Below are 16,891 nucleotides of genomic sequence, written 5' to 3' on the forward strand. Positions count from 1 at the left end.
TGTCTGTCGGTGTGTCTGTCTGTCTGTCTGTCTGTCTGTCTGTCTGTCTGTCTGTCTGCTGTATTGTTGAATGTAAAAAAAAAGCACTTCATGTGTATATATATATATATATATTTTTTTTTTTTGTCATTTGTGTCATAATGAATAATATTTACATGTCTGATGTCAATACAGTTCAAAATAAAAGAATTGAGAGCGAGTTCTGCCTGAGATTGTGCCCTTTTACAAAAATTGCCTTTTCTCCTGTTTATTTTCTCAGGGAGACCTTTTGGGTGAAAACAGGGTGTATATAAATGGCTATAAGTAGAGTACAGAACATGCTAAAAGCGCACTTTTTTTTCCCTGGTGAACCCAGAGACGTACATCTTCATTTTGAGGTATTGCAAATCACTTTGGTGCTAATAGATAATTTACTGTGGGTCTTGAAAGATGACCAACAATTATGAAAATCTTTGGCCTGTGCTAAATATTGGCAGTCCTAAACTGGCCATGAATGAGTTAATTGGATTTTAAAATGGAGATTTTGTTTGATCCTGTCATCCAGTCTGTTCCAAAGAGTCACCCCATAGACTATAATACACATGCTCTTAAGAGTAGTGCGAGCACACGGCTGTTTCAAATTATATTCAACTCTTAAATCATAGCATCCTTCTCTGACTGTCTGCAAACATTTTTTGAATATTACCAGGAAGTAGATTATTCCTAGCTTTGAACATAATTAGTGCGGTTTTGGAATCGATCAAATCCATCCATCATTTAACTTTATAAAAAGTACATTAGTGTGTTCCAAATAACCTACCTTGTGAACAATCCTTATTGCTTTTTTTTAAGTGTGCATAATGTATGAAGGGTGCTTTTATAGGTATTCCCCCAGACTCACCCCCCTCACTTGCCCCCTTCCCCGCTGCTGACGTGGTTTATTGAGGCTGGAGCACGGCTGCCAGCAGGCGGCGGTACAGCTGTATGCTGGTGGAGTTGCTGTTCAGGAGAAACTTGGGGGCTGTCCCTGTCCTCAGCTTGTTGAGCAGCTGGTGGACCAGTGGCCCCTGGTACAGCCATGCGATGTGGGGTTCAGGTAGAGGGCAGCCCAGCAGCCGGTTCAGCTGAAGGCTGTCCATCATGCAGGCCTGCCATTGGTTGTAAGCGTGAGCCACATCCAGATTGAGCTTCTGTGTGTGTGTGTTCTCAGACTGTGGAGCTCTGCTCCCAGCGTTCACTCTCTGTGTTTCTCCAGTCACCAGTCCCAGGATCAGCGCTTGTAGCAACCTGTTGTCTGGAGGAGGGCTGGCCTCCCGCATCCAGTAGCAGGTAGCTGCCACCGGGAGGTGCAGCTGAGGCAACAGCCCACTCAGACAGGTCAGCTTCACCCCCAGAGCCTCCAGAAACACCCGGAGACGCAATGAGTGTGCAGCCTGATCCAGTGAGTCCAGTTTGAGCTGCTGAGCGACCCCCTGCAGAGCAGGACGGACCATGCAGCTGCTCAGCACGAAGTTCTCTCTGTCTGACTCCTCCACTCGCACGCTCTGCCCGACGCCCAGCAGCAGCCCGTACATCACCTGGCGGAGCGGGCGAGAGGTCAGGTTGGCGCTGGGAAAGCTGCTGTGGTCCACCATGGGGCCCAGGCCTATCCTCTTCAACAGCAGCACGTCCAGGAAGTTGTCAGTCAGCCGGCCCTGGGTGAAAGGCAGCCTGGCCCAGTCTGGGACCAGACCCACCGCCTCTGGGAGGAAGGGGGGCACTGTCCCATCGCTGGGAGGGAGCAGGTACTCCTCGCTGCCCAGAGACAAGCCCTGCAGCACCTCCGTCTCTCTCTGCCTGCTCAGGTTGCCCATCAGTCCCAGCGCCGCCTCCACGGCGTCCCGGGGCTGCTGGAAGTCCCTCAGCCAGCGGAGCAGCACCTTCAGACGGCCTGTGGACCCGCTGCCGGCCGGGGCAGAGTGCTCCCAGTGAGACCTCAGCTCGGGCAGCTTCACGTAGTCATTCGCGGCCAGCGCAGCGAACACCGGCAGGACTTGGGGCTGGATTTTGAACAAGGTGCAGAAGCTGGAGGTGGTGTAGCTCTTACAGTGGATGAAGCTCTCCCTCCAGGAGCCACTCCGCCCCCCAGCCTCCCACTGGAAATGTTGGGTTGGCAGCAGTCCCGCCGGGAGGTCAAAGATGTAGAAGTCGCTGTCGTTGGAAAGCACCGGACATTTCCACTCTCTGGCCAGGGCGGCGATCTCTTGGTCGGCCTCTCCAAAGCACTGGGCCGCCGGGACCTCCAGCCGGGCCAGCGTCTGTTTGAACACTTGCTTGGCCAGTGGAGGCATGATGTTCATTTTCCTACCCTTCTCCGCTGCTGCGTGGGCTCTCTGGATCTGCTGTTCAGCTTTGTTCTTCAAGGTGTCCAGTTTCTTAATGGTGATGTCTGTCCCTCCGTCCAGCACCACGTAAGGCTCGATCTGGCAGTCTTTCAAGGCTCTGACGAACTTTCCAATCAGGTCCTCAAAGGCAGCATACTCCCCGCCATGATTCTGGTCCAGATCAGAATGAAAATACAGCTGGTAGCACAGATTGCAGCCGTCAATCACCAGCCGGCTGTCTCTGAAGGGGATATCCTGGTAGATCTGGCTGTTGGCATCGATTAAGCTGCACAAGCCCTGAACCCCCATCCTGAGTCTGGACGGGCTTCAGCAGCCTGGATATTTATACCAGAGTCAGTCTTGATTTCCTAAAGTTTTACTTTCCTGAGACATCACGAGTGTTTACTTCAAGTTCAAGTTCAAGTTTATTCATATGTCCCAGAAGGGCACTTTGGGTTGCAGCAGAGCATAAACATAAAACAGTCATAAAATCACACAAGACTCGAGATAAAAACATGAAACAAAGTGCAGACACAAATAGACCATAAAAACCATAAAAACCATAAAAAGACCATAAAAACCATAAAAACAAAAATGGAGACACAATAGACCACAACGTAGTACAAAGTAGCAGTTCAGTTCAAAAGTGCCAGTGTAGTTTAAAGTGCATTAGAGGCCTTGGCCGATAAGTGCAAATGCAAGGCAGACGGACACTAGCCACACAGCGCTACATATTACAGGAAAAAAAAATGCTACAATATAACTATTGTATAGGAGAACATAAAATAAATAAAAACATCAAATATATGTTACATTATATTCTCTTAAGTAGCATTTAAAGCTCGAATCGAAGCAGGCACAAAGGAATTCCTATATCTATTTTTCTTAGTCAAGGGAGCACAAAGACGAAGGCCAGATGGAAGCAGCTCATATTCAGAGCTCAGCGGATGGGCATTGTCTGAGCAGATAGCCCTTGCTTTTTTCAGCATGTGCAAGTTGAAAATGTGGTCTAGGCCCCCAAAATGGATTCCGGCTATTTTTGAAGCCGTATACTTATACTTGCATATAACCATAAGAAGAAGAATAAGAGAGAGAGAGAGAGCCAGATTTCAGCCAGTCAGATTTCCATCGGATTTTCTTAAGTTTCACTTTCTTGACATTATGTAACACGGTGTTTATCTCCATGGCAACCACAGACAGACTGGTGCAACTGGTTTAATGTCCCTATGGAACTTGCAAACATGTGTTTATCTATATTCAGATTCCCTCTCAGCAGTGAGAGCGACCTTGAGCATAAGATCAGTCTGATATTACCCAAAAAAGCTAGAAATGCTCCAGATACAGGAGAAATGGCATTTAACCTTCAAAAGCTCCTAGGGCATGTGACCTATTGACCTCAAACCAACTCTGTTTTATGCAATGTTGCATGATGCACGGACATTCAATATACTGTACAAAAAAGTGTGTGTGCGCGTGTGTGTGTGTAAGTTTCATATGCACATCCATTTCCAAGTCTTGTGAAAACACCATACTGTAAGTTAAGTTAAAGTGTAACTAACCCCCAAAACACTTTTTTTCAGCTTTTAACCAATATATATGACTTTGGGGGTGATGTGTGAAGAATTCTGGTCAGAATTTCCACATTTGACACCAAACTGTTGCCATTTTACCATTTGTATCATTTTTCAGCAGCATATCTGGCATAAGCGCCCTCTAAGGGTGGAAGACTGCTTTTTTTTCTTTTCTCAAATGAATGGGATATTTGGTACAACCTGACGTCACGGTGGGTTTAGCACGTGCATCTGGTGCATCTCCAAAGCCTATACAACTAGGCAAGATGGAAAAACCTCACTTAGTATCAGGCTCCAGAGGGCTCTAACTGAAGTTAAAAAAAATCTGTTTGCTCTTAAAATACTGAACCAAACGTCGTCAAAGTTGGCACATGTCTTAATTATAGTTAGTTTCCCGCTGAATGTGTCATTACTTTATTAATATCTTACCTGGATAAGCTCGAATGATGATGTTTATATTATCAGTCCGAGTTGAAAGCACTGTCTCCAGCCCAGGCAGGCGGGAGAGAGTCGTACTGTAAACCTCATGGACGAGCCCCAAGCTCCGGGTGCGCGCGCAGCAGCAGCTGGGCTCTCTGTGCTCTGAGAGCAGAGAGAGCACAGTCTGACATTTCCGCGGCTATCAGTCCGACTTGGAAGCACTTTCTCTCGGCCAGTCAAACGAGAGAGTCTGCTCTCTCATGCACCCGCGGGGGCGCGCAGCAGCAGCAGCACACAGCAGCAGTGAGAGGCGGGGGCTTTCAACAGTCTGACATTTCAGCAAACAAATCTCGTCGCAGTTTAGCGGACATGTAAAATATAACGCTATACTACGACGTGACAACGTGACAAAGCTTCTCTAAACATATCGGCTAATATAATATCATCACTGTGTACAAGCAACGCCAACTTCTCAGGAAATCAAGTCAGCAGAGCAGAGCGACTGGCTCTGTCTGTGTGTGTGTGCTCATCGGGGGGATTTGCATAGGAACAGTCTGTGAGGAGGAGAAGAGCTCTGCGCTGCCTCCTGCGCCCTGAGAGGAAAATCAGAGGTGCTGTAACTTTCAACAAGAATCACGAAAAGCCCCAAAACGCAAATTGAAAACGGATTTCATTGCGCGGTTTATCTCTAGTTAGACGAGGGAATTACGTGGAGAAATCTCGCATTGTGTTACCCCAGAGCGAGAGGTTTGTCCTCACTGTGCTGTGTGCTGCGAGCAGCGAGGCTCTTTTAACGTAAGTTTAGACAAGCCACGCACACACACATGGGACAAAATGGGACAAAAATAATTAAATTTCTAGTTCGCCACTGAATGGCCAAATTGATATAACTATCAACAATTTTGAGCAACACTCTTTCCATACATGCCACCAGCGTTGGCTAGTTGTTGATATTTATAAAGATATTGCCCCTCTCAAAAAAAATATTTTTGAGGCAGTAGGCAAACTGTAATGCGTCCATTTCCGAAAAAAAATCTTGACTTGAACACAGCCAAAGAGTTTAGTATAGACAAGAGCATATGTCATTTCTTTGTTTTTTCCATAGGTATTTTCAAATCACTGTTCTGATACATATCTGGGGGGTTAGTCCCCCTGTAAGTTAATTTATTCTTTATTTATCCACATGAGGAAATGTTTATTATTCATATTGTTGTTGTTGTTGTTCCTTATCTTTCTACAACAGTGGACACAGCAAAAGGGGATCATTTATTTTCACTATACTGTAAATTCCATTCATAAGAAACACAATGACAGAATGTATTTCGGTCATGGGTTTCATACACTATAATAAAACATCTAAAAGCAACAATGAGATGGGAGAACTGGGGGACAAAATCTTATCAAATGGGGGCCTGTGGTCTAATTTGTGTCAGTTTAGGATTTGAATGAAGTGTACAGGGGAAAGGAAATAAATGACTGTGTGCAATAAGTTAGGGAAATAGATACAGTATAACTGACACAGCATAGGCATATTAAATAGTGACTGTCTTCATTGACATCCCTGTAAAAGAATGAATAGATTTATCAATGTAGCAACTATCCGATATTGGTATATAATAATAATAATAATAAAATAAAATAAAGATAATGGTATATAATGGTATGCAGCCTATACAGGGAATTCAAAATGATGCACTTTGCTGATGTAAAGAAGTGAGACTACAGTAGGTGAAACTTTCTTTGATATATAGTGAGGTCCCCCCCCTATTGTCGTGTCAGTTGGAAACTCACGAAATCCCTTAAAAGCAGTTGATTTCTCTCGTGTTTCTTGCAGATAGAAGCACTTTTCATGAGAGAATTAGCAAAGTTGTCATAAATGAGAGGCAGGGAATAATAAGTGTCAGGGAGCATGTGGAGCGTTTACATTAGTCCCTCTGCTCATCATATTCTCAGAGTTATGCAAATAACAGTACATGTGATGATGAAGCATCTTACTTAGCATACTTTACACAGTTTGTAGCTACGCCAGATATGTCTAGTTTTATTTATATAGTTATTTGTGTAAAGAAATCAACTGAAAGAGAGGCAGTATTAAATGTGGTATAGTGGAATGAATTCAGGAGGTGCACGTTTGATCCGGGGGAGGGAGATGGTTCTCAAGCTGTTATCCCAAGGACCTCTCAACATCAGATGAGTAGTTGAAGGAGAGTCACCGCACACAGGTAGGCTGAATTTCTTCACTTTAATTCATGTTAGAAACAAGTACAAAAAAAGGACATGCGAACAACGCGTTTCCCCTGCTGGCTTCTTCAGGCTCGCTCTAAAGGTGTGTTTAAATTAGGCCATCAGTGTGGCTTGTCCAATCAGCAGCACTTTTTTTTTTTAAGAAGTCTATTAAGGATAAAATCAACATAACAATATAATACAAAATACATGCATGATGGATAAAAAAGAAAGAACAACCTCACAGGTAAATAGGAACTAGAACAATTAAGCTGCTTTACATGAAACACCTATCCCTACTAAAGGAGGGGGAGGGAGGCTAGTGAGAGGGGAGAAGGGAGTGTCAGCTGCCTTCTTCACCCTCATCAGGTGCAATTATCTGTAAGCAGAAGAAATATCAATTAGGTCAGAGTCATAAAAAGGTGAACAGTCAACATTAAGAATACAAATTACATATTACAGCAAATAGGAACTCGGATCCAAAGTTTCATTGAGGCCATGTGGTTCCATAGAGTTTAAAGTAAAGATCCAATATGTCTCTCTTTGTAGCAATTTTTGGACTGGATTTCCTCCCCTTGGATTAGGAAGAACCCTCTCTATCCCAACACATTTAAGAGAGGCAGCAGAGCCATGGTTTCTATCTCTGTAGTGTCTGGCAATGGCATAGTTCATGTTTCCATTTCTAATGGCAGCTTTGTGTTCTGCTATTCTCAACTTAAGGTTACGCTTAGTTTGTCCCACATATATCAGACCACATGGACACTTTAACATATAAACAACGTGTTGACATGCAGTTTATGAACTCCTTGATTTTGTATTTTACACCTGTTTGAGGGTGATAGAATGTCTTAGTGTCATGTGTGTTTGAACAATGGTTCATCAATCTTCCACATTTGTAATTTCCATATACCTCCTTAGTGAGCCAATTTGTGGAGGGGATGGACTCTCTGTACATGGAAGAAACCACAGCATCTCTGACGTTCCTGCCTCTCTTAAAACAAAACCTAGGGCTAGACCTTGTAATTCCTTGTAAATTAGGGTCACAACTTAAAGGAGAATTTCGTTTTTTTTTAACCTGTAACCATCTCCTGGCATTAATTATGATTTGGCCACTCACCCAGCGATCTCTGCGCCGTTTCTGGCCGTCCTAGCGTTGTTTTGAGATCAATAGCGTCCAAGTCAGTCGTAAAATGGAGCTGATTTGGGGCCAAGTGTGAGCCTGTCTTTCCTGCATCTAAATAGCTATTTTTATTCCCGTTTTCGCCGCATATCGCCATAATCTGATCCGTCAACATCCACCATAGTGATATTTCCCCCCAGGCTATTTCCTGGTCTCTCCCAGGGACCAAATTACCTCAAACGTGATCTCGGTCACCAAGTCTCGTGAAGTCCCGCGATACTTTCCTGCCGACTGGTCAACTAAACAGGTAGGACGCTTTGCGGTGGTGGTTTTAGCGTAACCTATGTGGGGTTTGGCGTAACCTATGTGGGATTCGAAATAACGAAGGTTATGCCAAACCCCACATAGGTTTGTTAGGATGACGTCACCATTCCTACTATGATGTCATCGATCACTGATGATGTCACGATCCACCTGTGACCCACCTGTGTCTCCACCAAGTGTCTTTCATGCCTTTCGCTAGTGATGTCATAGCACAGGTGATGTCATGTCTCTGATGATGTCACAAACGGTATGATGTCATAGCACAGGTGGTGTCATGCTCGGATCTATAAAGGCCTGTTCCGGCAGGCTCTGGCCAGTGATTCATAATCTAAACTAGGATCATACCCATCTCTGCAACGTCTGCAATCTGCAACTCCTGCAACCAGCAACTTCTGCAATCCCTCTGCAACCGTTCCCAAAACCTCGAACAGTGCAGCCCCCAGCTTTCAAGCTACCAAGTTCCACAGCACCCCAGCTTCTCCAGACCTACCAAGTTTCCCGTGGTCGTCAACTACCCGCGAATAGATCCACACTTCTCACACGCACCCCAACGCCTCTTCCGGCATGTCTCCCTTTGAATGCTGCTTCGGTTTTCAGCCGCCCTTGTTCCCCTCCCAGGAGGAGGAGGTTGCGGTTCCTTCCATGCAGACACATTTGCGCCGTTGCCGTCGCACGTGGAAGAGGGCTCGCGCATCGCTATTACGTTCCTCTGCCAAGACGCAAGTCCAGGCTAACCGCCGCCGCACACCGGCCCCTGCCTATGCAGCGGGTCAGAGAGTGTGGCTCTCGTCTCGGAACGTTCCCTTGAAGGTTGAGTCAAGGAAGCTTGCGCCCCGTTTTATCGGGCCCTTTGTTATTGAGCGGGTTGTGAACCCTGCGGCTGTCCGCTTGGTTCTACCCGCTTCTCTCCGTCGCATCAACCATACTTTCCACGTATCCCAGGTCAAGCCGGTCCACTCTAGTCCCTTGTGCCCTCCTGCGGCGGCCCCCCCGCCACCTCGGTTAATCGACGACCACCCTGCCTACACGGTCCGGCGGCTGTTGGACAGGCGACGCAGGGGTCGTGGGTTTGAATACCTGGTGGATTGGGAGGGGTACGGCCCCGAGGAACGCAGTTGGGTTCCCCGCCGGTTCATCCTTGACGCTGCGCTCATTCGGGATTTCCTTGCGGCTGATCGGGCGCCGGGTGACGCCCGTTGAGGGGAGGGTACTGTTAGGATGACGTCACCATTCCTACTATGATGTCATCGATCACTGATGATGTCACGATCCACCTGTGACCCACCTGTGTCTCCACCAAGTGTCTTTCATGCCTTTCGCTAGTGATGTCATAGCACAGGTGATGTCATGTCTCTGATGATGTCACAAACGGTATGATGTCATAGCACAGGTGGTGTCATGCTCGGATCTATAAAGGCCTGTTCCGGCAGGCTCTGGCCAGTGATTCATAATCTAAACTAGGATCATACCCATCTCTGCAACGTCTGCAATCTGCAACTCCTGCAACCAGCAACTTCTGCAATCCCTCTGCAACCGTTCCCAAAACCTCGAACAGTGCAGCCCCCAGCTTTCAAGCTACCAAGTTCCACAGCACCCCAGCTTCTCCAGACCTACCAAGTTTCCCGTGGTCGTCAACTACCCGCGAATAGATCCACACGTCTCTCACTCGGATCCTGACAGGTTACGCTAAAACCACCACCGCAAAGCGTCCGACCTGTAGTTGACCAGTCGGCAGGAAAGTATCGCGGGACTTCACGAGACTTGGTGACCGAGATCACGTTTGAGGTAATTTGGTCCCTGGGAGAGACCAGGAAATAGCCTGGGGGGAAATATCACTATGGTGGATGTTGACGGATCAGATTATGGCGATATGCGGCGAAAACCGGAATAAAAATAGCTATTTAGATGCAGGAAAGACAGGCTCACACTTGGCCCCAAATCAGCTCCATTTTACGACTGACTTGGACGCTATTGATCTCAAAACAACGCTAGGACGGCCAGAAACGCCGCGGAGATCGCTGGGTGAGTGGCCAAATCTTAATTAATGCCAGGAGATGGGTCCAGGTTAAAAAAAAACGAAATTCTCCTTTAAGATATTCCAATGTTTTCTGATCATGTTTTTTACTTCTTTAGATACATGACTATATTCAGAAACAAATGTAATAGGATTTTCATTTTGGCTATGAGGGACTGGTTCCAATAGTACTTCTCGATCTTTTTCCTTGGCTCTATTGTAAGCACTCCCAATGGTTTCCTTCCTGTAACCTCTCTGAGTGAATCTACATCCCATCTCTTCAGCTTTAGATTCAAAATCTGTTTCTTTCTTGCATATGCGATTTAATCGAAGAAATTGCCCATATGGAATGTTTTCTATCATTTGTTTTGGATGATGGCTTAAGGCATCCAAGATGGTGTTTCTGTCCGTTGCCTTACGGAAGATAGAGGAATCCAATGTTCCATCATCATTAACAGAGATTAATACATCTAAAAAATGTATTTCATCTCTATCATATTCCATAGTAAATTTCAAGGAAGGATATGTATTGTTGATATAATCACTAAAGTTGAATAATGCTTCCTCTGGACCAGTGAACACTAGTAGAATATCATCTATGAATCTTTTAAAGAATAAAATATTCTCTCTGAAGGGATTTCTAGGATTAAAGATGCAATTTTCTTCCCATAATCCCATAAATAAATGTGCGTAGTTGGGCGCAAAAGGGGAGCCCATTGATGTACCTTGAGTCTGTAAATAAAACTTATTATCAAACATAAAGAAATTTGATTCTAATATAAATGTAGTAAGGTTCATTAGAAAATCCACTGGTGCATGTTCCAAAGGCTCAAGGAAATGTTGCATGGCCTCAATGGCGCCCTCATGAGGGATACAAAAGGAGTCTCTTGCGCGTCAGCCCCTCCGCAAAAGGAGGTCGGTGCTCTCAGGACAGGACAGTATTATGACAAAAGTTCAATGGACAAACCAAAGAGGATCCTGGAGCACACGATTCACTGGAAAATTGCTTTATTCAATGACTAACGTTTCAACGCCTACTGCGTCTTCATCAGAGTCAAAACCATTTTTTTTTGGTTTTGACTCTGATGAAGACGCAGTAGGCGTTGAAACGTTAGTCATTGAATAAAGCAATTTTCCAGTGAATCGTGTGCTCCAGGATCCTCTTTGGTTTGTCCATTGAACTTTTGCCCTCATGAGGGATGTTGGTATACAAGCTCTCAACATCAAAGGTTACCAGGAATGTTTCTTTGGGTAGAGTTATATCTGCCAACTGTCTTAACACATCACGTGTGTCGGCTATGTAAGAAGGTAGTGCTTTAGCTAAGTCTTTTATATAGAAATCTACAAACTGACTCAAAGGTTCCAATAGAGACCCATTGCTTGAAATGATAGGTCGCCCAGGAGGGTTATTCAAAGTCTTGTGAATCTTAGGCAAAAGATAGAGCACTGGGGTTGTGGGAAACTCCTTTTTAAGAGAATCAAACTGTTTTTGACTCATCCAGTGTCTTTTCAAAGCATTGTCTAAGATGCTGTTTCTTTCATTTACAAATCTTTCGGTCGGGTCACTGGGCAAAGGCTGATAAAAAGCAGTATTGCTTAGCTGTCTCATGGCCTCATTAACATAATCAGTGGTATTTAGGATAACTATAGAACCTCCTTTATCAGCTGGTTTTATTATAATTTTAGGGTTGGACTGCAACTCTTTCAAAGCTTTCCTTTCCACCACACTGATATTATACTTTCTTGGGGCCTTTTTGGATTTCATCACTGCATCAATATCTCTTTCAACAACCTTACTGAAGGTGGCCAATGTCGGATTCGGTGCTCCAGGAGGAACAAATGTAGATTTATTTTTTAAATTTGTCACATACAGTGGCCGACTGAGTAGAATTACGAAGAAAATGCTTTAAGTGTAATTGTCTAAAAAACCACCTTCAAGTTAAATGCATTAACCTTATTGGTAGGAACATAACTTAGTCCTTTATTCAGTACTTTCTCTTGATGTAAAGTTAATGTGTGGTCAGAGATATTCCTTACCACTTCTTCTTGCTGCGTGTGGTTATCCCGTAGGCGTAGAGGCTGTGGTTTGTCCCCTCCCCCGCCTCGTCTTCCTCTTCTTCTGCATGTTGGTTGGGGTGATCCACTCCACAAATTGGCTCACTAAGAATCAGAATCAGAATCAGAATCAGAATCAGAATCAGAATCAGAGTTTAATTCATGTCCCAGAAGGGCACTTTGGTTCACATCAGACAGTAGTGGATAATTACAACATCATTACTAGTTTGAGATTAGTAATAACGGCACACTTCAGAATTGAGATACATTATTACTAGTTTTAAAGTAATAAAGGCGCACTTCAATATTATACAATACATAAACATTTGTTGCATTATGTACAGATTCCAAAGGACCATCTACTGCCCTCAGCCGGGTCGCCACGTGCGCAGCGCCACCGATGCATTAGCTCCTCAAACAACGCAAGTGGCTCGCTGTGATCAGCGCCAGATGGATGTATATCGGAGGAAGAGGGAGAGGGGGGGGGGGGTGGGGTGGATGATGCAAGGGCTGAACAAGGCGGGATTGGGGGCGGAAGAGCTCAGTTGCAGACGAAAATATCAGGAGAGCTGCGTCCTTGGCAGTAGAGAGTCCAGATTAGGATGAAATGTTTTGGTTGCCTGGAATTCCTTTCCGTCACACAGACCAGGGTCACACAGACCAGAAAGTCAACAGCAGGTGTCAAGTCTCTTGATTCCCAACAATAGTTCATATTCTCCTTATTGCAGATCAGTGGAATTCTCTGATATATCCAGATATAATCCATTTTTCACAGTTCAAATTCACAGTTCAAATTCACTGACCGCCCATCTCAATTTTCATGACGTCACAGCCTAGGGTCAATCGCTGTTGTCTTCCCGTGTCCCGCGGCGAAAGCAAGCCGGGCAGAGGGTGGGGGTTCCCCGGACCCCAAAAAGTTTAGTTGATTTGCGTTGAGATACCAGCTTAGTAAATCCAATAAATCCATATTTGTCATTTTGAGTAGACGAATGCAAGTTTGCTCTGGGAGTTGCAGGCAGGGGGAAAGAAGGGAAGATAAGGGAGAGCGAGAAATAAAGCGACTGCCCTGTTCAAGTGCTGGATGCAAGCTCTTGGAGGTATATGGAAATTACAAATGTGCAAGATGTACGCATTCTTCAAACACACATGACACTAAGACATTCTACAGTATCACCCTCAAACAGGTGTAAAATACAAAATCAAGGAGTTCATAAACTGCATGTCAACACATGTTGTTTATATGTTAAAGTGTCCATGTGGTCTAATAGGACAAACTAAGCGTAACCTTAAGTTGAGAATAGCAGAACACAAAGCTGCCATTAGAAATGGAAACATGAACTATGCCATTGCCAGACACTACAGAGATAGAAACCATGGCTCTGCTGCCTCTCTTAAATGTGTTGGGATAGAGAGGCTTCTTCCTAATCCAAGGGGAGGAAATCCAGTCCAAAAATTGCTACAAAGAGAGACATATTGGATCTTAACTTTAAACTCTATGGAAACACATGGCCTCAATGAAACTTTGGATCTGAGTTCCTTTTTGCTGCAATATGTAATTTGTATTCTTAATGTTGACTGTTCACCTTTTTATGACTCTGACCTAATTGATATTTCTTCTGCTTACAGATAATTGCACCTGATGAGGGTGAAGAAGGCAGCTGACACTCCCTCCTCCCCTCTCACTACCCTCCCTCCCCCTCCTTTAGTAGGGATAGGTGTTTCATGTAAAGCAGCTTAATTGTTCTAGTTCCTATTTACCTGTGAGGTTGTTCTTTCTTTTTTATCCATCATGCATGTATTTTGTATTATATTGTTATGTTGATTTTATCCTTAATAGACTTTAAAAAAAAATGCTGCTGATTGGACAAGCCACACTGATGGCCTAATTTAAACACACCTGGGCCATACTAGTGTTTAGAGCGAGCCTGAAGAAGCCAGCAGGCGAAACGCATTGTTCTCATGTCCTTTTTTTGTACTTGTTTCTAATATGAATTAAAGTGAAGAAATTCAGCCTACCTGTGTGCGGTGACTCTCCTTCAACTACTCATCTGATGTTCCCTGGCATCACCTGCACCAGGAATTAAAAGGCTGACAGCGCTGTGCACGGGGCATCTACTTGTTATTGACTATATATATATGTAAATATAAATATATATAAACTATAAATGTAAATATATAAACTCTCCAGATGCATAGGCTAGGCTACTCCTGATTGGTCTATCCTCTCATGCTACAAACGGACATTGTGCTACTAATGGACACCTCGTTTCCATAGCCCACCCCCTTTCCCACCAAACACATCCCCCTAGCCACTCCGCCTAGCCACCCCTCAAATACTGACTCTTCCTATGCATAGCTACGGCCCCTAGCCCAGGGATATTCAACTTGCTTTGCCCGGGGCCACTTTTGCAAAATGACAGGAGGCCAGGGGCCAGTTAATAAACAAACACCAATATAATTTTTTCTGTAGTGGATTGTAGGTTTTTGGGGTGTCAGCCGGAGTTTAGTTGGACAATTTTGTGCTTAGGTTAAGCTAAGTAAAGTTGGTTAAATACATACATACATACAGTGCCTGGTGAGTAGGTGGTGATATTTTACAATTTAGCTGGAGCTCAGTCAAACTTGATTGAACATTAGTTTTCATTGGGAATTAGAAAATGGTCGGGGGGCCACTCTGCACCATATCACGGGCCCCATTATGGCCCCCGGGCCACAAGTTGAGTATCACTGCTCTAGACTCACCTCCCTCACTTGCCCCCCTCCCCGCCGCTGATGAGGCTGTGGTTCCCAGAGGCTGGAGCACGGCGGCCAGCAGGGGGCGGTACAGCTGTATGCTGGTGGAGTTGCTGTTCAGGAGAAGCTCGGGGGCTGTCCCTGTCCTCAGCTTGTTGAGCAGCTGGTGGACCAGTGGCCCCTGGTACAGCCATGCGATGTGGGGTTCAGGTAGAGGGCAGCCCAGCAGCCGGTTCAGCTGAAGGCTGTCCATCATGCAGGCCTGCCATTGGTTGTAAGCGTGAGCCACGTACAGATTGAGCTTCTGTGTACAGTGTGTCTTCTCAGACTGTGGAGCTCTGCTCCCAGCGTTCTCTCTCTGTGTTTCTCCAGTCACTAGTCCCAGCATCAGCGCTTGTAGCAACCTGTTGTCTGGAGGAGGGCTGGCCTCCCGCATCCAGTAGCAGGTAGCTGCCACCGGAAGGCGTAGCTGAGGCAGCAGCCCACTAAGACAGGTCAGCTTCATCCCCAGAGCCTCCAGAAACACCTGGAGACGCAATGAGTGTGCAGCCTGATCCAGTGAGTCCAGTTTGAGCTGCTGAGCGACCCCCCACAGAGCAGGACGGACCATGCAGCTCCTCAGCACGAAGTTCTCTCTGTCGGACTCCTCCACTCGCACGCTCTGCCCGCCGCCCAGCAGCAGCCCGTACATCACCTGGCGGAGCGGGCGAGAGGTCAGGTTGGCGCTGGGAAAACTGCTGAGGTCCACCATGGGGCCCAGGCCTATCCTCTTCAACAGCAGCACGTCCAGGAAGTTGTCAGTCAGCCGGCCCTGGGTGAGAGGCAGTCTGGCCCAGTCTGGGACCAGACCCACCGCCTCTGGGAGGAAGGGGGGCACTGTCCCATCAGTGAAGAACTGCCTCAGCTTGCTGGGAGGGAGCCGGTACTCCTCGCTGCCCAGAGACAAGCCCTGCAGCACCTCCGTCTCTCTCTGCCTGCTCAGGTTGCCCATCAGTCCCAGCGCCGCCTCCACGGCGTCCCGGGGCTGCTGGAAGTCCCTCAGCCAGCGGAGCAGCTCCTTCAGACAGCCTGTGGACCCGCTGCCGGCCGGGGCGGAGCGCGCCCAGTGGTACCTCAGCTCGGGCAGCTTCACGTAGTCGTTCCCGGCCAGCGCAGCGAACACCGGCAGGACTTGGGGCTGGATGTTGAACAAGGTGCAGAAGCTGGAGGTGGTGTAGCTCTTACAGTGGATGAAGCTCTCCCTCCAGGACCCACTCCGCCCCCCAGCCTCCCACTGGAAATGTGGGATGGGCAGCAGTCCCGCCGGGAGGTCAAAGATGTAGAAGTCGCTGTCGTTGGAAAGCACCGGACATTTCCACTCTCTGGCCAGGGCGGCGATCTCTTGGTCGGCCTCTCCAAAGCACTGGGCCGCTGGGACCTCCAGCCGGGCCAGCGTCTGTTTGAACACTTGCTTGGCCAGTGGAGGCATGATGTTCTCCTTCCCACCCTTCTCCGCTGCTGCATGGGCTCTCTGGATCCGGTTTTCAGTGCCTTTCTTCAAGGTGTCCAGTTTCTTAATGGTGATGTCTGTCCCTCCGTCCAGCACCACGTAAGGCTCGATCTGGCAGTCTTTCAAGGCTCTGATGAACTTTCCAATCAGGTCCTCAAAGGCAGCATACTCCCCGCCATGATTCTGGTCCAGATCAGAATGAAAATACAGCCAGTAGCACAGATTGCAGCCGTCAATCACCAGCCGGCTGTCCCTGAAGGGGATATCCTGGTAGATCTGGCTGTTGGCATCGATTAAGCTCCACAAGCCCTGAACCCCCATCCTGAGTCTGGACGAGCTTCAGCAGCCTGGGTATTTATACCAGAGTCAGACTTGATTTCCTAAAGTTTCACTTTCCTGAGACATTGTGAGTGTTTACTTGAGTGTTGGGCAAGTTACTGAAAATTGGTAATTAGTTACAGTTACTAGTTACTTCTCTGAAAAGGTAATTTAATTACTGTAAAGTTACCAGTTACTTCAAAGTAATTAGTTACTAGGGAAAGTAACTTTTGCATTACTTTTAAAAGTCTGCTTTGATTGTCTTATTAATGCACACATTAT

At 46.2% G+C, this 16,891-nt stretch overlaps 1 protein-coding gene and 1 pseudogene across 2 annotated transcripts; both read right to left on the reverse strand.

Annotated features, from left to right (window-relative positions):
- Nucleotides 1-917: 917 nt before the first annotated feature.
- Nucleotides 918-2,651, reverse strand: LOC310782383 (single-strand DNA endonuclease ASTE1 pseudogene; annotated as a pseudogene). Its single transcript has one exon. The product of its transcript is annotated as a single-strand DNA endonuclease ASTE1 pseudogene (transcript).
- A 9,422-nt stretch (nt 2,652-12,073) lies between these two features.
- On the reverse strand, nt 12,074-16,612 carry LOC310782384 (single-strand DNA endonuclease ASTE1-like; the record flags this gene model as incomplete). Its single annotated transcript, XM_083643048.1, has 2 exons — nt 12,074-12,174; nt 14,812-16,612. The coding sequence occupies 2 exons, from the start codon at nt 16,610-16,612 to the stop codon at nt 12,074-12,076; spliced, it is 1,902 nt and encodes a 633-aa protein (XP_083499174.1).
- Nucleotides 16,613-16,891: the final 279 nt, after the last annotated feature.

The sequence above is a fragment of the Poromitra crassiceps genome, assembly GCF_964638095.1.
Source record: "Poromitra crassiceps genome assembly, chromosome: 9".
NCBI classification, from domain to species: Eukaryota; Metazoa; Chordata; class Actinopteri; order Beryciformes; family Melamphaidae; genus Poromitra; species Poromitra crassiceps.